Source organism: Mastigoproctus giganteus, chromosome 9, assembly GCF_048544385.1.
Source record: "Mastigoproctus giganteus isolate SK-2022 chromosome 9, ASM4854438v1, whole genome shotgun sequence".
NCBI classification, from domain to species: Eukaryota; Metazoa; Arthropoda; class Arachnida; order Uropygi; family Thelyphonidae; genus Mastigoproctus; species Mastigoproctus giganteus.
In genome coordinates this window covers 118157465-118183296 of record NC_143583.1, presented here as the reverse complement: position 1 = coordinate 118183296, position 25832 = coordinate 118157465, and the positions used below count along the sequence as shown (strand labels likewise).

Here is a 25832-nt window from a genome sequence, read left to right as displayed (position 1 = left end):
GAAAGAAAAATGAGATGCTAACAGGTCAGCTTTATCCTTGGCTGAAGTGAGAATAGAACCATCTGATTTTGACAGAGGTGGGGGCAGAGATGGGCAAAAGTTACGGCCAATAGTTTTGGCAAGAGACCAGAATGCTTGGCTACCATTAGGGCAAGAAGCAAGTTTTCTACTCTTTGCCTATTCAAAATCTAGTTGGGATTGATTAATAATTGCTTTACAATTGTTGCGAGCTTTGGTGTAGGCAAAAATAAAACTGAAGAATTGAAAACAAGCCAATTACGATATATGCAACATTCTTCTCTTGAACAGCCTTAGCACATTTATTGGAAAACCAAGGTTTGTATAAAGGACAAGATTTTAAAGTGGAGTGTGGAATAAAGGATTCTATCCCTACAAGAATAATTTCGCTGACACGATCTGAGCAAATATTGACATCAGAAGTTTTGAAACAGTAATCCGACCAAGGAAAAGAAATCTCGCAGGTCATCCCATTCTGCATTTTTGTAATGCCAAGCAACACGATGTTGGGAATAGCCATGGGATAAAGGCTCCATAGGAGAAGAGACAATTACCAAATTGAGACCTGAGGTGCCTAAAGGACCACTCACTTCGACCATGTACTTAGAAGGGTTGTTTGTGAGAAAAAGGTCACCCTTGTTGGCTGTATGGTTAGGATTGTCCGATATTCTGGTAGATAAATGAACAATCTGTGCAAGGTCATTAGCAGTTGCAAAAGCCTCCGCATCTCAACCAGCTGGGTCTATGTGACTAGAAAACGGAAGCCAACTGGAGTTGTGAACATTAAAATTGCCTAGGAAAATTACCATTACCTCACTGTTAGGAAAGTTGGACTGGAGAAAGTCAAGTTGCAAAGAGAGGAAGTCAAAGAGTTCCAAGTGATTAGTGGAGTTGGGAGAATGGTAGAGACAACACACGAATTGGACAGAATGAGGCCGATAAATTTTAAGCCAGAGAAGATCAAAAAGAGGAGATTCCAAGTTACCAAGCCTCTGTTTGGGAATATCGGAATGGACATATGCACAAGTACCACCTTTGAGGCAAAAGTAATCATACAAAAAATTTGGGCAACTGAGATGAGCAGTGGTTTAATCAACTGATAACTGAGATTCTGTCAGAAAAAGTACATGGGGTTTGGCAGACAGTAAGTGCAAGTGGACATCATTAAGATTAGAACTGAGACCACGTATATTTGTGAGTGTTTAATTTTTTAGGAGGTTTAGATCTCTTTGCAGATAGGTTTGCTCTATTTGGTTGATAATTCATGGTGTATTCAATAGTAAGAAAAAGTGGGGGGGGTGGACATGCTGTATAAAGTAATGAAATTTTGCATATATATATATATATATATATTTTTTATGAAAACCCCATACACGAGAGGTATTAGAACCTGTAGTACTTAGTACCGTGCTTGGGTTGGAGGTTGAGAAGATGAAAGAGGATATTTGTTGACATTAGACTTGAACTTCAGTAGACTGTAATTTTCTGGAAATACGTATGAAGGAAGGTTTTTCCAACGGTAGTTGAATGAATAAACAAGGAAGATGAAAAGTTGGTTCTGTGAGTTTGAAGTTAGACAGTAAATGGATGTTGGCTGGTGGCGGCACGTGTTCGGACTGTTTTGAAAGAGAGAGTAGGAATTATAGAAGCCAATTCCGAAGAACAGTGCCCATGGAAGTACCTGTAGAAAAGGCATGCAGCAGAAACAGTACGTCTATGAGACAGCGAGTGGAGAGACTCTGTTAGAGAGGAGTCATTAACCTAACTGCCCTCTTCTGAATGGAATCTAGAAGCCTGAGAGAGGTTTTGGGGGCACCGCCCTGATGTGGGAGCAATATTCCATGGTAGGGCGGATTTGCGATTTGTACAGAGTGAACAGCTGTTTGGAAGAAAAGTAACGCTGAGAGCGAAAGAGAAAACCAAGTTTTTTAGATGCAGATGAAGCAATATTTGTAATGTGCTTGTGCCGAGAGAGATTAGAAGTCAGGGTAATCCCCAAAAGTGATAGGCCCCGGGTGCCAAGCGATTGTGATCGAGCATTTTCTCTGTGCGTAAAGAGCGATTATCAAAAGCAATTTATAGTTCTTTGAAGTTCCTATCCTTAAGAAATTCATTTATTTATAACAGCTACTGTTACAAAAGTACTTGTGCAGAGCAAGAAAGAAAAACCATCTTTCTTATTTTTTCTTACTTCTATTACTAACACTTACTACTTTACGCCTGATTGCACCAGGCTCCTGCTCCTGCCTCCCCGTGGCGGGGCCGGAAACCTTGGCAGAAAAGCTAATCTGCCAAGGGCGAAAAGGAGCAAACATTGATCAAAATGTTTTTCCTCCTCTAGAGCCGACAAGCTCTCGGCCTGAGTTAGACTTGGAACATGGCACATCGCAACCCAAGAGCTTGAAAACCACTTCATTGGCGACAGATTTTCCTGCATTCCTCATAATGCACTCTCTTGCAGATCAGTCTCTTAGTAGACTATCTCCATTTCTTATCCAGAAACACCTGGAAAGTCTAGCAGGATCTCCTAAGACAGTCAAGAGATTGCAATCAGGGGACATACTAGTTGAAATAATGAACAGTAAACATTCAGCGAAACTGATAAAACTTTCAAACTTTGCTGGAATTCCAGTAAAAGTTTCTCCCCATGCAACCCTAAATACATCTTAAGGGTGTTATATCCAGCTGGGATCTATTGAATGTCTCAGAGGAGGAGTTAACTCAAGAGCTTCAAAGTCAAAATGTCATTGTTGTGAAAAGAATTATGGTGAAAAAATAAAGTACACTCACACCTACAAGGAATGTTATTCTAACCTTTAATATGCCAAATCTACAATCATCGATAGAAGCCTCATTAGACCTTATATTCCTAAGGCATTGAGATGTTATAAGTGCCAAAAGTATGGCCACTCTCAAACGGCATGTAGAGGAAATCAGGTTTATCCTAATTGTGGTTCCTCTGATCACACTCAAAGTGATTGCTCAGCAAAAGAAATGACTTGCCCCAACTGTAAAGGCAACCATCCTGCTTATTCATGGACATGCGACAAATGGAAAACTGAAAAGAAGATTGTGAAATATAAGATCGAAAATAAAGTAAGTTTTCAAGAAGCAAGGAAAGTAGTTGTTCCCAGTATGACTAAGCATACATATGCCAGTATAAATACCAATCGCAAAAATATCAATCAGTAGCCACCCAAACTGATGTTACAGTCCCTTCAAACACTTCAATCTCTGACTGGGCTTGGACTGTTCTCTCTCAGCAACAGTCCAATATCCCTAAGCAGTTGGGCCCTCCGTAGCCACGTGGGCAGGAGCAGCAGTGCGTAGCACACGCCTCTTGATCATACCGGGGGTTTGAACCTGTGACCACCAAATACGGAGGATGCGGAAAGGTCAGGGAATGACCACCGCATATCTCCGGAGCAATATGGCCTTTGTTGCTAATGCTCCTAAAAACCAAACAACAACAACAACCCTAAGCAGTTGAACCAGGCAAGTAATACTGCACTTACGTTACCAGCTACATCGAGTAATCGAAGCTCACATTTAAAAAAGAATATCCAAGAAACATCCATGGATACAATTGACTCATCCAGACAGGAAGAACCGATCTTAGAATTATATGTGGAAGAAGATATGGACATTAGTCAGCCATTCTTCTCCAAAAAAGACAAACCAAAGCCTGAATGCCATAAGCCAGCCGCATTAAAGAAACAGTCAGATACAGCTTCTTCAACTAAACACCAGTAATGCCTTAAATTCTACAATGGAATTGTAGAGGATATCATCGCAACTTTAATGATATTCAAGTCTTAATTAGCCGCTACTCTCCAGTTGGTTTCTGTTTACAAGAAACCTACCTAACGTCTCAAATTTCTACCAACATAAAGAACTATTCTGTCTATCGACAAGATCGTAATACTTCAAATGTGGCCCGTGGGGGGCATGGCCATTTTGGTCAGTACAAAGATCCCTACCAAACAAATTGTTTTGCAAACTGATATTGAAGTTGTTGCCGTACGTTTGATAGCCCAGGTTGCATTAACACTAGTATCAGTCTATCTCCCACCAAGTCATAGTTTCTCTTACCAAGATCTTGAAAATCTTCTAATGCAATTACCTTTCCCTATCTGTCTCTTGGGGGATTTCAATGGCCACCACCCCTTATGGGGATTGACTAAATTAGATAGACATGGCCGACTAATTGAAACCTTTCTGGAGAAGCAAACCTTACTCTTCTTAATACTGGTGCACCCACTCACATCCAGTTACCAACTGGACAAACTTCTGCAATCGATCTATCAATATGCTCCCCGATTCTGTTTCCAATCATGGAATGGTCCACTCTGGATGATCATATGGGAAGTGACCATTTTCCAATTATTTGCGAGCTGCTCACTACCCAACTACCATTATTACAACCCTGTAGGAAATGGAAATTCTCTCATGCCAACTAGGTCAAATTTCAATCAGCAGTCTGGATGAGAAATTTATACACACAGCCGATAGATGAAGCTACAGATTATATCACGTCACCTATTATCTGCAGCTAAATGCTCAATTCCATTGTCAAATCCTCCTTCCCAACGGCACCATAGTTATTGGTGGAATGAAGAATGCACAAAAACAAAGAAGTTAAAAAATAAAGCGTGGAATTCTTTTCATAGATCTCCAGCCATGGTTAATCTTATTAACTATAAGAAGCTAAGGGCAAAAGCACATCTCAACAAAGACAAGCCAAAAAGAATTCCTGGATTCGGTTTGCCTCTACCGTAAACAAAAACACTAATTCCTGGTTAATATGGAAGAAAATTAGGCAGATTTCCGACGCCCTCTTCCCCATTTCTTTCGTGGAATGGACAAGAGTTCTCTGCTCCTGAGGACATTGCAAATGCCTTGGCCAAAACCTTTGCCCAAGTTTCAGCGGCATCAGCTTACTCTCTGGATTTCCAGAAAATTAAGACCATGTTTGAACGGCGATCCATCAAATTTCAAACCTCTGTACTCCTTCCATATAATCAGTTAAATTCCACTTCAATATTCTAAACTTCTACATGCTATCAAAACAACACGTAATAGTGCCTCTCTGCCAGACGGAATATATTATATCATGTTACAACATCTTGAAGAAAAAAAATTTAAAAATACTTCTGGTTTTCTATAACCGAATCTTTCTTGAAAACCTTTACCCCACCTGTTGGCACCATGCCACAGTTCTGGCCATTTTTGAAACCTGGAAAAGATCCTACCAGTCCGTACAATTACAGACCAATATCCCTCTCCAGTTGCCTTTTTTCATGTTACTTGAAAAAATAATCCATAATCGACTTGTTTGGGTCATACAAACACAACATCTTCTGAGTAATAATCAGCCAGAACAGGTCCTCCTTAGATCTCATGATCAAAGCTGAGTCTGCAATTCGTAATGCCTTTGTTAAAAATGAACATCTTGTTATGGTTTCTGTAGACATAGAGAAGACGTTTGACAATACCTGGTGTCATGGCATGCTCAGTGACCTCCATGCTCTTGGTCTACGAGGCAACCTGCCTATATTCATCAAGAACTTCCTCCAGAATCGTTCATTTCAAGTTCGAAACCACAACTCGCTTTCTATGACATTTTTACAGGAAGAAGGAGTACCACAAGGGTCTGTACTGAGTGCAACCCTTTTTGCCCTTAGAATTGATTCCATCACAAAAGAACTTCCAAATACTCTCAGCTCAATTATTCAGATCTACCTTTACGCTGATGATTTCTCTATTTCTTGCCATTCTCAGAACATGAGATCCATTGAACGGCAATTGCAGATATCTCTGAATAAAGTCCAAAGGTGGGCAATGTGCAATGCCTATTGTCTGTCACAGCAGAAAACAGTTGCAATTCACTTTTGCAATCAACGTAAATTGCATACAGATCCTGAACTAGATGTCAAACTCTACCATTCCAGTGACTGACAAGGTGAGATTCTTGGGATTAATCCTTGATAGGAAGTCAAACTTCTTTGAGCACATTAAATTTGTACATACTATCTGCCTCAAAAAGCTGAATATACTAAAAGCTTTATCTGCCCTGTCTTGGGGAGGAGACCGTACATCTTTGCTGCTCCTATATAGAGCATTGATCAGATCCCGTTTGGATTATGGTGCTCCAATCTTTGATTCTGCCCGAAAGAGTACACTCCGCTGCCTGGAACCTGTACAGCATAGTGCATTGAGGATTGCACTTGGTGCTTTCAGGACATCTCCTACCCGTAGTTTATATATTGAAGCTCATGAGCCCCCTCTTTGCCTCTGCAGGAAAACTCTACTTCTTAGTATGCAGCCCGAATACAAAGTTGCTGTCAGCATCCTATTGGGCCATACCTCTTTAATCCACCACTGCAAAACCTCTGTAAAAATAAACCCAGTAAAATAAGACCAGCAGGCTTACACCTTATTGAATTAATGCAGAGTTAGAATGTTCCTATTTTCAACAGGCAATAATTAATGAATTATTCCCAACCTCCTTGGACTCCCCCTTCTCAGTTATCTTTCGATACTCAGTGTGAGACAACTTCATGCAAGCCATATTCAGAAATACGCTGATTTTTTGCCAATATATACTGATGGCTCCAAATCGCATTCAGCCGTTGGAGCCGCGGCAGTATTTCTCTCTACTATCATTTCTGCTGCCCTTCCACCTGAGTGTAGCAGCTTCTCTGCAGAACTGCATGTAATAAAATTAGCTTTATTCAACCTGTATCTCTACCCATCTCTAAAATACATTGTATACACAGGTATACACAGACTCTCTCAGCTCAATTATAGCAATTCAAAACTCTTCCTTCAAGGTTCACCCTGTGTTAAATCAAATTAGAAGACTCCCATTACAAATTGAAGAATGTCATCAATCATTGATCTTTTGCTGGATCCCAGCACATTCAGGGATAAAGGGGAATGAACTTGCTGATCAAACTTCTAAAAATCCATCAACTTTTGATTTAACCTCTGTTCCGGTTCCATTCTCTGACTACAGTCATATCATACAAACAGCATGTCTTGCGCAGTGGAAAGAGCTATGGCACGACCAAACCAATAATAAACTATACCAATTGAAACACGATCCAAAGAGTTGGCACTCTAGCACCATAACAGTGCAAAGAGAAGAAGCGGTACTTGCACTGGCACGAATCGGACATACATATCTGACTTATCTCCATCTACTCACAGGTGAAGATCCTCCTCAGTGTCCATACTGTTCAGAAAATTTAACAAACTTATTCTGATTGACTGTCCTCACTATCAACAGGACAGAACATCTGTCCTGTTTTCCCTGAGAAATCTACGAAAACCAATGACATACAACATATCATTGGAGATAATGCAAACGAGTTTTTCTCTTACCTAAAAATCATTGGTCTATATGATAAATTCTAAAATATCTCTGTAAACAAACCAAGTGGTTATTTGTAAATTTAGTGTTTAGCATTTTTCTGTGAATAGGCGCATTATAGCCCCAGCAGCTTATGCATCGTTAAACCCCCATAACACACACACACACACACACACACACACACACACACACACACACACACACACACACACACACACACACACACACACACACACACACACACACGAGATATATCATTTTGCCTAGAAATCGGAGTGTCACTAAAGATAAGCATAGGAGCAGAAGAATCCTTTTTGCGAGATATAAGACAAGACTGAGTTTTAGAACGATCGAAATCAACTGTCTTTGTGCCACTGGAGAATTACCTGGAGATCAGCATTTAAGGAATTGGTAGCAGATATTCAAGAAGTTGAAGCTGATTGAGCAGGGCAAGTTTTCACATGGAGAGTGGAATGCAATGTGCTATCATTGGCAAAAATATGGATAGGATTTCCAGTTAATGGAAGAAGGTCATTAATATGCAAGAGGAAAAGAGTGGGGGAAAGAACTGAACCTTGGGGACACCAGCATTAGTGGAGAAGTTAGAAGACAGAGAGTCATCCATCAGGTAGATGGCTCTCTATCTTCTGTCTACCTAATGGTAGATGGCTCTCTGTCTACCTAATTGTAGATGGCCATCTACCATCAGGAATATCGGAATGGACATATGCACAAGTACCACCTGTTAGGCGAAAGGGATTATACAGTGAATAATTTGGGCAGATGAGATGAGCAGTAGTTGAATCAACTGATAACTGAGATTCTGTCAGAAAAAGTACATGGGGTTTGGCAGACTGCAAGTGGAAATGGACATCATTGAGATTAGAATTAAGACCACATATATTTGTGAGATTAAGTAGGAAGTGTTTGGGGGGTTTAGATCTTTTTGCAGATAAGCTTATTCTATTAGTTTGTGAATCCATGGTGTGTTCAATAGTAAGAAAGAGAAAGTGGGGGGGGGGCATGCTGTATGAAGTAATGAAATTTTTGGATATGGCATGCACATGGTAAGAATATACCCAGATCCTTAACATAACTTGCCCTCGACAATCCCCCCCCCCGCTTACACACTACTCGGACTCCCTCCAGTTACTATCTGGCAGAGTAGAGGTAGCAAGATATACACTGGCTGATCCTGAAGCTTCCTATAGAGTTGCCGATAGGTTCGGTCTGGTTTACTAATTAGCAGCTGGCTTGCGAACACCATTTTATAGCTGTACCCTCGAAATATAAGGAAGTTTGGATCTCGCCATGATGTTCATCATAACCTCAAAAGACATCAATCATACTGTATGATGGAAGAGATGTGGAAGGGTTGACCAGAACTTAGCTCTGGAGACTAAATATGGGTTCCACCATTTCAAGCCTCCAATAAGCAAAATGATGGTATTGCACCGGTTAATGAGAGTCATCTACCACCTAGTATTGCCTGGTAACATAAGAGGGGCGACATTCCTCCATGTGGTGTGGGTGCCACACCTCGACCCCTGCTTACATTGGTTCACACCTGGGCGGTCACCCACAGTGTGCTTGTGCATTGGAGTTATACCCAGGATTACTAACAGTCTCACCCTTATGAAGGTGCAAGCAGAGGATTTGGCTGTCACAGGCCATCCGGACTTCCCCAAAATTGTGTGTCCACTTGATTTGAATGTCACCCAAATATCAGTTCCATCTACGTTTTAGACTCCCAAGGTAGCAGGCACAACTTGTCTGGCCTATCTGTGAGAATGTCTGTGACAACCTCAAGGAACTAAGTCTGTAAGAACTTCAAGATCAAACAGCCACTCCATAATTCATAGTTGTTTATTGGTTTCCCTTTTTCTGTCATAAAAATATCAATTTCATAACACAGTTTAAAGAAATGATATAACACTTTGCTATGATTAAGCCATCTCACCGCACTATGTAAAATTACATCTTCATATTCAGCAAACTCTATATGAATTGTTGAAACATACGTTGATTAAGGCCATGTGATCTTATAAATTTTCAGTTGAAATAACCACGTTCATAATGATTTGGAGATCCAATACTTTCCCACAGAGAGCTTCTTGTTGCACAATGCAGTGAATCCCAGTCTCTGATATCTATCATGGTTATTTTCTTGGTTATTCTACCCATATGCGCAATGTTTTTACAAATCAGTTTCTGCATCTGTTGTGACTTCTACCGAATTTTTAATATTTAATCCTAACTTTTCAATAGATTGGCAAAAATTTTCAAAAAGATTTTCACCTGTAGTTGTTCCTTGCATGCTCTGTAGATCAACTAAATCTTCAACTGGTACAAAATTATCATTAATTTGACATATGGAGATAAGGATTTGGGCTGTATTATTTACATCAGTGCTCTCATGCAGTGCCACACTAAAATATTTCTTTGTTTTATGTTTTACAAAAGTTGTTTGAACAAATTCTTTCCAATATCTTATACTCTTCGCATAATTGTTTGTTGAGACAAACTAATGGTTTGTCTCAAATGGCTAGTGCAACCATTTGGTTGCACTAGCCATTTGAGAAGGGAGGATTTGTTTCAGGTTTTTACATCTGTGAAATGGACATGAACATTGCTTGTTAGCTATCCTCTTAATGGTAAACCATAACCAGAGGGTGCTCTATAGGCTCAGTGAGTGCTGGGTTTACATCTGAAATATAGTTCCGTATGAGAGGCTGAATAATCAGTTTAGAATATCTCCAAGACTATATGTAGATGATCTCGTGTTCGTGATTACTGCAATCTCTAGGTGACAGCTGTAAAAATTTGCCCTATTGGCATTCATCAAACCTATGAGATGAACAAGCTTACTGTGTCTCCCACTAAAGCAAAATAGGCTATATGGAGGGAAAACTTGGTTCAAATAGACTACCAATAATCAAGCTTGGAGCTCATTCCATATTTCATGTAATTGCAATAAAATACCTTGCCATGTGATTTTGGGCCATAAAATCATACACGTGCCACACACATATCACATATTTAACCGAAAAAGGTTTCACCTCCAACCAGGGGATTTGTGCACCTGGAAAGGAGGGTGGGGGGGGGATACTCTCTGGAGGATGTTAAGTTGGGTGGGGGATACTCTCTGGGAGGATGTTAAGTTGGGTGGGGGGGAATGATAGAGAGGGCAGCTGCATAGAGAGGAGGGGGCGACACTTTCAGTGTATTGAGCCACATAGTATGAAGATTCCCTTCTGGACTAGCCACCTCACCCTTGTAGACAAATCTACTGCCACAAAAACTGGCACCCATGTTTCCTCCCTCTTCCACAACTCTCCTTAACACCTTCCACTACTCCAGTGTTTTTATTCTTCTGCCATGCATCGCTCAACACATTCAACACCCCCTCTCCTCTCTGTGCTGTTGTCCACTGTTAAAATTTCTTCTGTGCAACTTAACATCTTCCTGGACTGCCAGTTCAGTAGGATATCAAGTCCAGATTACAGACCTCCTCCTGGACTGCCAGTTTTAATGGAAATTTCAAAAGTTACTTGAAATTTGCTCTTTTTTACAAATAAAAAAAAAAAATGAAAATATTGATGGAGGATGTTAAGCTTCCAGAAGAAGCATTACATTTTCGTAGTTTTCTTTTAAGTCTACTGAATGGGCTATAGGAATGGATGCATCTTGTTTCCATTATGAAGGAGAACTCCTTTGAGGATTTGCTTTGATAAGTCAATAAATAGTCTCTCTCTCTCTCTCTCTCTCTCTCTCTCTCTCTCTCTCTCTCTCTCTCTCTCTCTCTCTGTCAGAAAATCCCGATCTGTAAAGAAGAAGTCATTGGATCTATGAAGAACCTGCAGCCAAAGTCAAGAATGGACACCTGGTACCTCCATCACGAAAATGCTCCAGCTCACCGCGCCAAAGCCTGCACCAAATATTTGACCATGACAAGACTGAAACTTCTCGAGCACCCTCTCTACAGTCCAGACCTTGCTCCCTGCGACTTTGCACTGTTCCCGCATGTGAAAATGAAGCTAAAAGGGAGGCGGTTTTCCAGTGATGAGGACCTTCTACGGGCTTGGGACAACGAGTGTGCTTTACTCCCTAGTGAAACTTGGCAGAACTAGTTTAAAGATTGGTTTCGGAGGATGGAGAGGTGTATTGAATGTAGAGGAAATTACTTTGAAAAAATTAAATAAACAAAGCTGTATTGCAAAACTTTCCTAGTACCCTTTGTATTTACAAAAAGATCAGCAGTTAGTTTTATATAAACTTTATTATGAAATGTTTCCTTTGAAAATATAGTTTACATAATAACGGTAATAAATAAAATATAAAATATCAAAAAAAAAATTAGAATCCATTGTCCCTAGCTTTCAGCTATTTTACTTTGTTTGCTACAATTGTTAAAATTGTTTATTAATTCATTATTTATTTTATTTATTTATTTTTTTCAGGGATCTTATTTGCAACATATACGTACTGAGACTGGAGCTGGTGTAAATTTAAGAGGAAAAGGCTCTGGATTTATTGAACCTACTTCTGGAAGAGAGGCTTTTGAACCCCTGCATATTCACATCACGTATGCTTATTATTTATTTGTTAAAAAATTAAAAAAAAAAATATATATATATGGAATTGGAATATAAAATATGAATATTCATATTTTATATTTCATACAACTGGCATTATAATGCAGGCCAAGTAAGTGGCAAAATGTTTATGAAATGTTTCCTTTGAAAATATAGTTTACATAATAACCATAATAAATAAAATATAAAATATCAAAAAAAAATTAGAATCCATTGTCCCTAGCTTTCAGCTATTTTACTTTGTTTGCTACAATTGTTAAAATTGTTTATTAATTCATTATTTATTTTATTTTTTTTTTTTTTCAGGGATCTTATTTTTGCAACAAATAAGATCCCTGAAAAAAATGACTAGAGCAACAAATGAAGAAAGAAGGGGTGGGGAATAAATCAAGATAAGGGTGTTGCAGAAGGAATGCACTCCTAAAATAATTTAGAAAGAATGCCAATTAATAAGAATAATGAATAATAAAAATTTACAAAAAGGATAATTAATTCAAATTTAGCTGTACCCCCTCAATGGAACAGGATCCCAAATTGCATAAAATATCACTATAAACGTATACAAAAACCAACCACAATGTGACCAACAGTGTGAAACAAAAAGGATAAAATAGACCGACCATTGTGTCCCATCCTGTCAGAAGGCCATAAGGCCTACAGTGGCTGGGCAGTCACTGCATTTTGAACCTTAAAGAAATCAGTGCATCACCAGACATCCTGACAGATACACTAATAAACCATCTATGCAGTAGATTTGAAATATGTCAGACCTTTTATAGGGAAAAATTATAGTATGACAGATCAGAGCACTGACACAGAGTGATTCTTAAATAAGAATACATCCAAAAGAAATGAACTATAGTGTTTATATATATATATATATATATATGTGTGTGTGTGTGTGTGTGTGTAATATTAATAGTTTGCTCTGATAGGTAAGTCTTGCATACAAGGACTAGTAATGACATAACATGAAGTAACAGCCAAGTGATGGGGATAATGCAGTAAAAACAAAAATTCTGATTGCAGTAACTGTTTATTATAAATATATTATAAACTAAAATACAGTGAGAGCATATAAAAGCTGATGAAATATAAAATAAAATCTACAAAATCATTTACCATAATTAGAAACCCAAATTTAAGCTTTCTGACAGGCATAAGGTGTCTTTATCAATAACAGGTTACCTGCAGTAACCCCTTTTGATACAGCTAAAACATATGTCAAGAGGTAAAAGCAGTAATGTGTGGTACTTGATTACCCTACATACAATTAAATTTGCTGATCGGGCTAGCTGGGTGGGTCAAGTACCTGCCTGGCAACCCAAAGGTTGCGGGTTCGATTCCCGCCTCGGGCTTGGTACTACAAAAACCTTGGGAGGTGCATTATGGCCACAGAAGCCTATGCGCCAACAACTACCAAAAAAAAAAAAAAAAAACAATTAAATTTGAATATTAATTGTGTTTTGATTATTCATCAGCTGGTGATATGTCTTGAATTCACATTATGCTGTGTAAAGAACCACAGTGGCTCACATCTGGTGAGCATGGGCTTGGCACACCCAGGGTCCTGAGCTGGATATCATCATTCTTCTTTCTCTCCTGGTGGTTCCCTTCTACTTCTGACACACACACACACACACACACACACACATGCTCTCTCTCTCTCTCTTTCTCTCTCTCTCTCTCTCTATATATATATATATGGCTAATAATAATAATAATAATAATAATAAGAAGAAGAAGAAGAAGAAGAACCCACGTGATACCTAAGCAGAGGCCAAATAAAATCTTGTGGAGAGTAACAGACCACCTCAATCAGCAAATAATGCCACATTACCTTGACAACAATGGTGCAATGCTGGAGGCTATCCACACAGCTGTATACTGTGCTGCCATAACAGCTACTGGGATTAATGGAAAAGAAACGAGAGACCAGCAGCAGAAGAACCAAAAACAGAAGAAACCACCAGCTTGGGAAAGAAGACTTCAGCAGAAGGTAGAAGAATTAAGAGTCAAGATAGGTCAGCTGACCCAGTACCAACAGGGTTATAGAAGTAAGAAATTGACTGGAAAGGTGAAGATCATTCTCAAGAAACACAGCAAACATGAGACCAGAAATCAGAGAATAGGAGAATACTTGGACACACTGAAGCAGAACCTCCTCGCACTCAGCAAGAGACTACACCGATACAAAGAGAGCTCCCAGAGGAAAATAAACAATCGAATCTTCGATAAAGACCAAAGAGCCTTCTACAGGAAACTGGGTGAAGATGAGAAAGCAGGAAACAGACCACCTGAGAAGACGACGATCCAGGAGTTCTGGGGGAAATGTCTGAAGCAGTAAGACATAACAGCAGAGCACCCTGGATAGAAGTAGAACGGAAGAAAACCAAGGACATACAAGAGATGAGAGAGTGGGAGATTCGAGAAGAAGAAGTAAAACAGTCGATCTGGAACACCCACAACTGGTGAACCTCAGGAATTGATAACATCCACAACTACTGGTACAAGAAGCTCACCTGCACACACACACAAGCACCTAGCGGAGCAGTTCACTCGAATGATAAGACACCCAGTGACAACACCGAAGTTTATCTGAAGCCTAAAGATGAAGATACAAGAAACCCAGCAAAATACAGGCCAATCACCTGCCTCCCAATGATGTACAAGATCCTGACCAGCTGCATAACAAAGAAGATATCAGACCACTTAGAGAGTCAGAAAATAATGGCCGAACAGTAGAAAGGATGCAAGTGGAGGAGCAATTAATCATAGATGCCGCAGTTATGGAGCAAGCCTACAAGAAGCACTGCAACCTATATATGGCCTACATCAATTACCTCAAGGCCTTTGACTCTGTACCTCATAGCTGGCTAATAGAGACCCTGAAGATCTACAAGGTCAATCAGATAGTGATGAACTTCCTAGGAGCAACAATGGCGAAATGGAGTACCACCATTAAGGTCGAGAACATCACAACCAGACCAATCCCCGTTAGAAGAGGAATCTTTCAGGGAGATGCTCTGAGCCCACTGTGGTCTGTCTATCACTCAACCTGCTATCCACCAAGCTTAATGGCAGCAAGTATGGATATAACCTCAAAGAAGGAAGAAAGAACCTGTACACCCTCACCCACCTGATGTACATAGATGACATCAAGCTCTACGTGGCAACCAAGAAGCAACTCCAGCAACTACTCTGGATCACCGAAGAATTCAGCAAGGACATTAGGATGGAATTTGGTCTAGACAACTGCAAGACCCACATACTGCACCAAGAAAAATCAGTCGGCCGAAACTACCAGCTGCTGACTGGTAAAGAGATCGAAGCTATGCAGAAGGAGAGACCTACAAATACCTAGGGATGATGTAGGCTCAGCAGTTAGAGCACAAGGAAATCAAGAAGTGCCTGACCGAAAAATATCATCAGAGACTCAGAAGCCTGCTGAAAGCAAAATTGAAAGGAGGGAACAGTTAAAGCCATAAACACCTATGCAGCTCCAGTACTAACAAACACCTTTGGGGTCATAGATTGGACTAACACCGAGCAAGAAGATATCATGCGAAAGACAAGGACAGTGATGACCAAGAGCTGCCAACACCACCTGAAGTCAGCAGTGGAGAGACTAACAATAGCTCAGAAAGAGGGAGGAAGGGGCCTGATAGACCTGGTAGAGCAACAGAAAATAGCGATAGTTAACCTGAAGGATTACTTCAAGAACAACACAGCACCACTCCACCAGGCCATAAGGAAGATAGATAAGTGGTATATCCCACTCCTGCCCAGACGGCACAAGGAATGAAGTTAGAAAGATGGGCAAAGAAGACACTCCATGGCAGACACTACAATGACCTCCATCAAGATCACATTGATAACATTGCTTCCAATGCATGGCTCACAAGCGGAACACTCTTCTCTGAGACTGAAGGATTCATGCTGGCCATCCAAGACCAGGTAATCAACACCAGAAACTATAGAAAATACATCACAAAGGATCCCAGAATGTCAGATGGCATATGTCGATGATGCCACTTGGCCTAAGAAACGATCCAACACATCACCGTGGGTGCAAGGTGATCGACCAGACTGAGTACACTCATAGACATGACCAGGTAGCCAGGATAATATATCAGAAGCTAGGGAGGAAATTCCAGTTGACCAAAGAAAGTGTACCATACTACAAGTATGAACCCCAGGCAATACTAGAGCCCCGAACCCACAAGCTGTACTGGGACCGCACCATAATAACGGATAAGACCATCCCGCACATCAAACCGGACATAACCCTTGTAGACAAGATGGAAAAGTCTACCTACCTGATTGACATAGCGGTGCCCAACACTAGCAATGTCCAGAAAACCCATGAGGAAAAAATTAGGAAGTACACGAACCTGAGACATGAGGTCAAAGAGATGTGGCATATGCAAAAAGTATTGATCATCTTGATCATCGTGTTAACCACCGGTATGGTGCCAAAGACTACATAGTAGCCTAGCAGCAATAGGTCTCCCAGAGAACACCTACAAGGAACTCCAAGTTGTAAAGAAAATTGATATTACTAAATTAAGAGAAATTACATGGAATTGTTAGCATTAAGTTAGCAACTTGTGGATTTCTGTTGTGAAGAGAATTGATATTAGTGATTAAAAGAAATATGAGGAAGTGATTAAGATTGAATTAGTTTAGTGTTTGAAGCTGTAGAGAGAGTTGAGGTTGTTAATTGAAAGAAATTTTATGGAAATGATAGCATGTATTAACAGATTAAATAAGAAAAATGAATAGATTAGATGTAAATGAACACCAGTTATGTATTGTAAGTAGATTTGTATGATAAATGACTTTTGTTTTATATCTGTGTCATTGCTCTTGAGAAACTGACAGCTCACATGTAATATTTATATACGATATATATATAATACAGTAATACCCCGACTTACGCTACCCCGACTTACGCGAACTCGGAGTTACGCGGTTCTTGATTTTTTTTTGTTTGGCAACGCTGCCGCCCACTATCTTCAAGGTCGTTTTTCATATGTTATCGATATACGGTGCGACGGCGGAGAATGAGAGCGAAAGATGAACAAAATTTAACTTTGTTGCTTTTATATTTTTTATATCAGTGAAGGGGAAACACATTTCACCATAATAACTTAAAAACCAACACAATTCCAGCTATCGGTATAATTGCAAATGCAATTAGATCGAGTTTACTACCAGTTTATAACAGATTTCACTAGCAGAAACGCAACTGGATTTTTATTGTTTTATGGTAGTAACCCCTAGAAATGTGAGGTGTTAATAGCGTACCTCTGCCTTTATGGTGTTGTTTATTCAGTTGCTACATGCGCGCAGCTTTGTTTATGCGTATCAAGCGTGCCTCCTCATTTTGTAATTGTGCTTTATTCCCTAAAAATAGTAAAATACTTAATTAAAAGGTGTGAAAAGGAAGCGTCCTGGTGAAGACACTGCAGATTCAGAGAGAAAAAGAAAAGCAATTATCGATAAACAGAGGTGGACTGGGTCAAAAATTCTTACCCTGGAAAATTTATAGTGGCCTCATACTATGGTTTGTGGCCAAAATCACACTGGCCCACCGGGGTTTCCCCGGTAAGGCTTATGGCCAGTCCGCCTCTGTCGATAGAGAAAAAATATGAAATTGTGAAACGCTTTGAGCGAAATGAAAGACCATGTGATATTGCACGTGCTACAGGCCTAAATGAAGCAACGGCGAAAAGCACATGACAATTGCAAACTTGACAGGTTGAAAATTGAAAAGGGCTCAATTGTAAAGGGCTTAAAAATTTTAGAAAACATAGACTCCAACGAAGAACGCGTTATAGCTACAAAGCAAGGAATAAAAAAAAATATTAGCTTGCTACGAAGAAATTCTGCGTGAAAAAAAGACGCTGTGTCGTCCGACGAATTTGTTAGATTTTATGAAGCCATCGACATTGAAATAACTTTTTTACGTAACTCATTTGTTTTTTTTAATACATATTTTGTATTAATATGTATAAAGAACTGCAATTTTATTAATATTTTTCTTCTAAACTAGTGTTTTTGTTAGTCCTTGGTCCCAATTAAGCAAAATTTATATGTATTTATATGCAAAGTTGTACCCCGACTTACGCGAATTCGACTTACGCGATTTTCGTCGGACCCACCTATCGCGTAACTTCGGGGTATTACTGTATATATACTTGTGTGTGTGGGGTGAAGAATATCCTTCAGCTCCTGGAAATTCTCATTTTTTAATGCAGTCAGGTAGCTTGTGTGGCTTAGTGCTTGAGGGGGAGCTGCTGTACGAAAATCATAACAATGGCCCCTGACGGCAATACGAAGGTACGGGGAAATAAAAATTAATAAATAAATAAATAACCCCCCCCCACAACTCAGATTTGATTTCCTCACCAAGCTTAACCATCAGTCCCTTTCTTTCATCAATAGGGCGCCTCCGTAGCCAGGTGGGAAGGAGCAGCAGTGCGTAGCACACGCTTCTTGATTAGACCGGGTTTCGAGCCCGTCACCACCAAATACGGAGGATGTGGAAAGGTCAGGAAATGACCACCGCATATCCCGGAGCAATATGGCCTTAGTTGCTAATGCTCCTAACAAAACAAACAACAAACATCTTTCATCAATACGGATATAGTGCCATAAAAAGTTAAAAAGGAAATATTTTTTATTTTTGATAAAAAAGGAAATAAGATTTTTTGAAGATGAGGGAATAAGTAGAGGGGGTTAAACTACAACTCGTCTGTGACTATCTCAGTACAAAGCACCAACCAGCACACAATCCAAAAGGATGGTGTCTGCCGCTAATTAAATATGTACCAAAATTAGATCCAGTTTAAACGATAACACTATTAAGTTTCTTAAGAGCTCACTTTATTTGGACAGGTAATGTGGATGCTTATTTTTTTGTTTTTAGAATAACTGCATGGTTAATAATTTTTGCTAGAATATTTATTATTGTAATAAAAGTTTGATTCAAAACGTGAATTCAAGTAATTACTTGTTTTTTCCTTACTTTATTGCACCTAATTGTCATCAAAATTTATTGCAAAATATTTTTTTTTTTTTTTTTTTTTAATGCCGGTATCCTGGTTTCATAAATTAAAAATATTGAAATACTGGTATTAAGATTTTGACTGCTATTATGAGCATTGGAATGGCTAATTGTATGCCTTGAAACTCGCTATTCATGCCAACCTTCAGTTAGACAAACAATTTGGCTTCAATCCTGGTTGCTCAACTGAAGATGCCATGAATTACTGGTCCTTTTGATGTACTGATCCACTTTATTTGATCCATATGCCCAATACTCCTACTCTAATTTTTGCTTTCCCAGTGTTTATATCACACCAAAGTGATCACCCACATCAACTGAGCGAAGACTTCAAATTCTAAGTGTTTCTTAATCAAGAGCATACCTCCTCCCCCAGCCAATTCCTGTGTTTTCTGTTCATATTATACTCACCATATTCAAATTCCATATCCCTTATGTGTGAATGCCATTTTCTTTCTGATATCCCTACAGTTTCCTTATTTGATGACTTAACCAGTGGTTCAAGTTCATCAGATTTGTTTACTATATTCCTGTTATAGACTTACAAGTAAGTATACACTAATAAGCCAAAACATTATGACCACCTACATAATATGATGTTGGTCCTCCACGTGCAGCCAAAACAGCTCGTACCCAGGAGACATGGACACTACAAGATTTCTAAATGTGTCTTGTGGATCTGGTAACCAACACGTAACCAGCAGATCCTTCCTGTAAGGTCAGTGGATGAGACACCTCAGATCGGAGTTGCTGTTCCAACACAAACCACAGATGCTTGATGGAATTGATGTCTAGGGAATTTGGAGGTCAGGGCAATACCTGGAAGTCTTCGTCATGTTCCGCGAACTAATCTCGAACAATCCATGCAGTGTGGCATGGCGCATTATCCTGCAGAAAGACAGCACCGCTAGAGGGAAAGACCATTGCCGTGAAAGGGTGTACCTGGTCAACAATGATGTTTAGGTAGGTGGTAGACTTCAGAGTGCATGGCACATGGATGACTGAACCGAGGGTATCCCAGCAGAAAATCACTCAAGGCATGACGCCGCCGCCACTGGCTTGTTTTCTTGTTTTCATCCCCCAATGCATCCAGGCGGCATCACTTCCCCAGGTAAATGATGCACGCGGCGTACCTGGCCGTCCATATGGTACAACAGGAAGCGTGATTTATTGGACCAGATGACCTTCTTTCAGTCACTCAAGATCCAATTTCGATGCTCGCTTGCCCGTTGTAGGCGCTGTTGCTGGTGAACCGTGGTTAGCATGGGCACTCAGAGCAGCCTGTGGCTACGCAACCCCATTTACAGCAGGGTTCGATGTACTGTGTGTTGTGACACATTACTGCAGTCACCAGCATTCCAATTACACTGGTTTACAGTGTATCTGGGGTTTGAGTAAAAGTATGTGGCAGTCATTTATGCATGTTTACTGATTATTAAACTGAAGTCCGTTTGTTTCTATCATGTAAAGATTTTTCACAATTCATTAACAAAATATTACTTAGGGCAAATGTGTACATAACTATAGTTTCTGCAATAGTTTACAAGTTTTATACCCCTATATTTGTAATCAGTATCAAATATTTGACTCAAATATAACAGATTGTGCATGTTTAACCTGTAACTACACACAATTCAAGGTCATACTGCAAGGTAGCCAACCCAGGAAGGTAGACGGCTCCCACCCCACTCTTTCGGCCCATCTGTGATTCCCAGAATTTTATTTTCTGAGTGGGGTCTGGGAGAGTAGTTAAACTTGTCTGAGCATGCACTCACTTGTTTGTACAGTCCACTCAACCACAGAGCCTATATAAGTGGCACATCCCTTATGCGGTCACAGTCCTTCTTTAAAAACTGTCGTGAGCTCTCATTGTGTGTTAGTTTTCTTTTAGTATGGCAACCAGAAAATGTATAAACAATCCCGACATATTTTGTTACATATGTGATTGTTTTGTTCCTGTAAAGCAGAGGCGAAATATTACCGATTTTGTAAAAAAAAAATCGTATTATGCATACTTTGACATAAAACTAGGCGACTAGGATAAATTTCTTGGCACCGCATAATGTATGCCATACATGTGTCGAACGTCTTAGAAAATGGAGTCAAGGAAAAAAGGTGTGCTTGCCATTTGCTATTCCTATGGTGTGGCGCGACCCAGTAAGCCATGCCGAATGTTACTTTTGTGTATGTGACGTTAAAGGCTACAATTCAAAAAATAAAAAGGACATCAAATTTCCAGATCTACCGTTCAGCCATAAGACCGGTTCTGCATGGACCTGATCTGACTGTAAAACCTCCACCAGAAACTTTGGAATCCACATCTTCTTCCACTAGAAGCAGAAGCTAAAGAGGTTAGTGAAGAGGAATGTTATCAATCAGAAAATATTTTAACGCCACAGCAATTCACACAAGTCGAACTGAACGATTTAGTAAGGAACTTAGGTCTTCCAAAATATGCTACTGAAATTCTGGGATCCAGACTTCAAGCGAAGAACTTACTTATTCCAGGTACATCATTTTCCTGGTACAGAAATCTTGAAAGGGAGTTTATACAGTATTTTTCACAAGAAGGTCCTCTTGTATATTTTAAGACTAGTTTAAAAGATGTTCTCTTCTATAATGGAGATAAGTACACTACTGTGCCAGTTGCTCATTCAGTCTACTTAAAAGAAACTTATGACAATCTAAAGTTGCTTCTGGAGAAAATTAAATATCAAGATCACGAATGGCAACTATGTGGAGACTTAAAAGTGTTATGTATGTTGTTGGGGCAACAGGGTGGATACACTAAAATGCCATGCTTTATTTGTGAATGGGATAGCAGAGCTAAAATGCTTCATTGGACAAAGAAGCAATGGCCTCGGAGGCACAATCTTAAACCGGGATCAAAAAATATTGTGCACGAAAGTTTGGTGAAGCCAGATAAAATACTTTTACCTCCGTTGCATATCAAGTTAGGCATAATGAAGCAATTTGTTAAAGCATTGAATAAGGATGGCAACTGCTTTAATTACCTTTGCAGTAAATTTCCCAGTTTATTTGACGCAAAACTTAAGGAGTGTATCTTCACTGGTCCCCAAATTAGAAAATTGGTTTTAGATGTAGTAGTTTCAGTTTGAAACTACTATAGCTGACATTGAAAGGGAAGTCTGGATTGCTATTAAAAGTGTAATGGAAAACTTTCTAGGAAATCTAGCTTCACAATTTAGGTTCCAATGTGAGCATCAAAATTCACTTTTTACATGCCCATCTTGATTTTTTCCTCGAAAATCTTGCGAAGAGCAAGGGGAGAGATTCCATCAGGACATAAAGGAAATGGAGCAGAGGTACCAGGGAAGGTGGAATACAAGCATGATGGCCAACTACTGCTGGTGTTTAAAAAGAGAGAAACCTGACACTGTACATAAAAGAAAAACGATTAAGCGTTCTTTTCAAACAAAGAGACAAAGGTCTGATTAATGAAGGTTTCAGAATTTTGATTAATACTTGTTAGTATTTACGTATTTTTTGATTATGAAAATGTAGTCCTATCAATTTGTCATTACTAAATACAATAAAGTTATATACTTTCGTAAAAAACAATACTTTTTTATTTCTTAAATTGTGATGTATCTAGATGTGATAGAAAAAAATCTATGTTATATTTGAAATCACAGCAATATATTTCGGCAGTAGGACCTATTGAAATTCAAACCCCAGTGAACAAACTTAAATTTGTAAACTAGTGTTATCGGTGAGTTGCACCACAGCCGCCCTTCTGTTGCCACGTATCATCCGGGAGAGCCTTCGCTCACCTCGAGCATTGATGAGCCATGGTCGTCCAGCACCTCGCTGGCGGTTCTTGGGTTTTCCCTCCTCAGACCACTTTCGATAGTACTAACCATGGGTGACAGTGAGCATCGCACCAGCCGTGCCATTTTGGATATACTCTGACCCAGTCATCTGGCCATTACAATTTGGCCTTTGTCAAACACGCTTAGGTCCTCTGCCTTTCCCATCTGATGTTGTTTGTTATTTGGTTTTTAGGAGCATTAGCAACTAAGGCCATATTACTCCGGGGATATGCGGTGGTCATTCCCTGACCTTTCCATGTCCTCCGTATTTGGTGGTCATGGGCTCGAACTCCGGTCTAATCAAGAAGCATGTGCTACACACTGCTGCTCCTGCCCACCTGGCTACGGAGGCGCCATTCCCATCTGAAGAACAAGGGTAACACTGATTAACGGAGCTCAGTATCAGGTGTTTTTTATACTGTGTCCCAACCCATGCACATGCTGTAGTTCATCTGCGGTTGCTTTGATTTGCATAACAACTCGCTGGTCTTAATGTTTTGGCTCATCGGTGTATATACACCTGTGTTTTCTCTTAGCAACTCTGACACAGCTCATGTATTTGCTTACCCCATGCACCCTTGTAATATCTGACAATATTATAAGGTTTTTCAGGCTATTGCATATTCCTGTAGAATCAGTGCAAGAATCACTTTCACTTCTGCTAGTGGCTACTCTTAATGTGTTTTTTTTTCTGTATCCCCTCCCTCAAATTTGCAGTTGCCCTACCTACCTAACACAACTTGATAGCATCAGCAAATATTTTTGCATCTCTTCCATTTAAATGCATTTCCTTTCTGTAAAAACATTCTGTGTTAACAAGTGTAGTCCATTTTGACAAGTGTAGTTAACAAGTGTAGTTAACATAGTTAACAAGTGTAGTCCTGGCATTACGTCTAGGGCCAAATTCAGATAAATTGAATGGAATGCTGTTATCAGCCTATCTTGCCTGGACAGAATTGTAGGCATTTTCAAATTCATCTGAAACTTGTGACTTTTTCTCAGTATTGCCCTATACTTGCTAACTAAATTGTCAGCTTTCCTATTCTTATTATTATTATTACCACCACGAACAACTCTATCACCTTTTGTTGTAAAGCACTTATTACTTAAAACCTAATGATCTGTACTACAACGTCATTAACCTTTATCCTTGTTAGACATAACCTGGTCTTATATCATCTATTCTTTTTTACACAGTATATTTTCCATTTTCCTGACAATAGCTACTTCCTGTGGACCAGTATTTTCTGCCTTTAGGGACATTGTTGTGTTGTCTGCTCATTGTAGAGCTGTGTTTCTCGACCTGTGTGCCGTGACTATGCTTCAAGTGTGCCATGGAAAATGCAAATAAAAAAAATTAATAAATCCAAGTTTTATGATAAAAATTAATTCAAACAAATTTTTTTTTTTTATTTATGCTGTGCTGATTTTCAGAAAAGGATTAGAATTTTATTGCCATTTTCCACTCCTACTTGTGTGAAACAGGGTTTTCCACTTTAAATGAGATTAAACAAAAAAAGAGAGAGAGACTAAAGTCGATAGAAGAGGAGCTTAGAGTAATCCTATCCACTATAAATCCTCCTATTAAAAAAAATCTGTGCCTCCCATCAAACCCAACAGTCTCACTGATTAAAATGTTATAATTGTTTTTTTATATATATATAATTATGTTAATTTTTTACATATATATTTTTTAAAATTTCATGTATGTTCAAAAAGTTCTTTTAAATTTCATCTGTATTCAAAAAAGAAATATCAAAAGCATTTAAAAAAATATTAAGTGTATTATTAAATATACCCAGCAGAAATAACTTTCTGTTTGTGAATACATGAGTATAGTAATGGTTGTAGTGTGTAGTGTGCCACAGCTACAAAAAGGTTGAGAAACACTAGTGTAGAGCCTACATGAATATAGACTAGGATGACCAGATTAAAAATTTGATCTCGGGGTACTCATGCTTATGTTTGGGGTAGTGATTCCTTATTTTGGGGTAAGGTAAAGTGCAGCCATTATCAACCCACTGCAGGATGGAAGCCTCCTCAACAATTCATGCTGAGGGAAATGGACCATAATGTGCCACGCTGGTCCAGTGCGGGTTGGCAGATCGACCGTATTCAGCAGTCAGGGGCTTGAACCCCGTTCTACTCAAAGAGCGTGTGCTACTGCACTCCCGCTCCTGACCACTCGGCTACGGAGACTCGCATTATATCTTAAAAACAACAAACAATTTTAATAACAAATATTTTATTTCTATATTTGTTGATTTTTACAAGTTCATGGAATGCAAAATTATTAAAATTTTAATAAAATTAACCAAATTATAGCATGTGCTTTAATTCATTTAATTTTTGAAAATTTTATTGCAAGAGTTATAAGCACTAAAGGAAACTTTTATAAATATTAACATCAAATGTTTTACATAATTGTTTACAATACATATTCAATAAACCTGATTTATTTTATCAAAAAATAAAATATTTACCTAGCAATACTTTTCATTTGAGCGAATTTTCTTTAACAGTTTTTCATATTTTAGTGCATATGCATAAAATTCTTTGCAGGTCATATTGTGATCGGTTTTCACCAACAGTTCTCCTTCAACATCCTTTAGGTCTGATTTATTTCTATCCTTTTTCCATTCATTAAACATTAAGCTAAATACTCGCTCACTCGTTGCATTTGAGTGAGGCAAAGCAAAAACAAAATTAATAATTTTTTCTGTATTATTTACTTTGTATGCATTTAAAAATTTTATCCAAATATCTGTAGTATTTTTGAGGTCTTTTGTCTCAATATTTTTATGGAATGATTTCAACAGAACATATTCTTCATACAGCAAATCGATATTGATATTGGGAATTTTAAATAAATCTATAACTTTTAAGAAAGCATCAAAATTAGCCACTTCATGAAGTCTGACTATATTGGGGTACTCATA

The 25832-nt window shown here is 39.0% G+C and overlaps 1 protein-coding gene across 1 annotated transcript in view; it reads left to right on the top strand.

Annotated features, from left to right (window-relative positions):
* Positions 1-25832, top strand: part of LOC150080674 (uncharacterized) — a 354324-nt gene that overhangs the window by 159446 nt on the left and 169046 nt on the right. The window contains exon 9 of the mRNA XM_090381399.1: positions 11854-11978. Within this exon, the coding sequence (XP_090237525.1) occupies positions 11854-11978 (125 nt within the window). The remainder of the gene's footprint in view (positions 1-11853; positions 11979-25832) is intronic.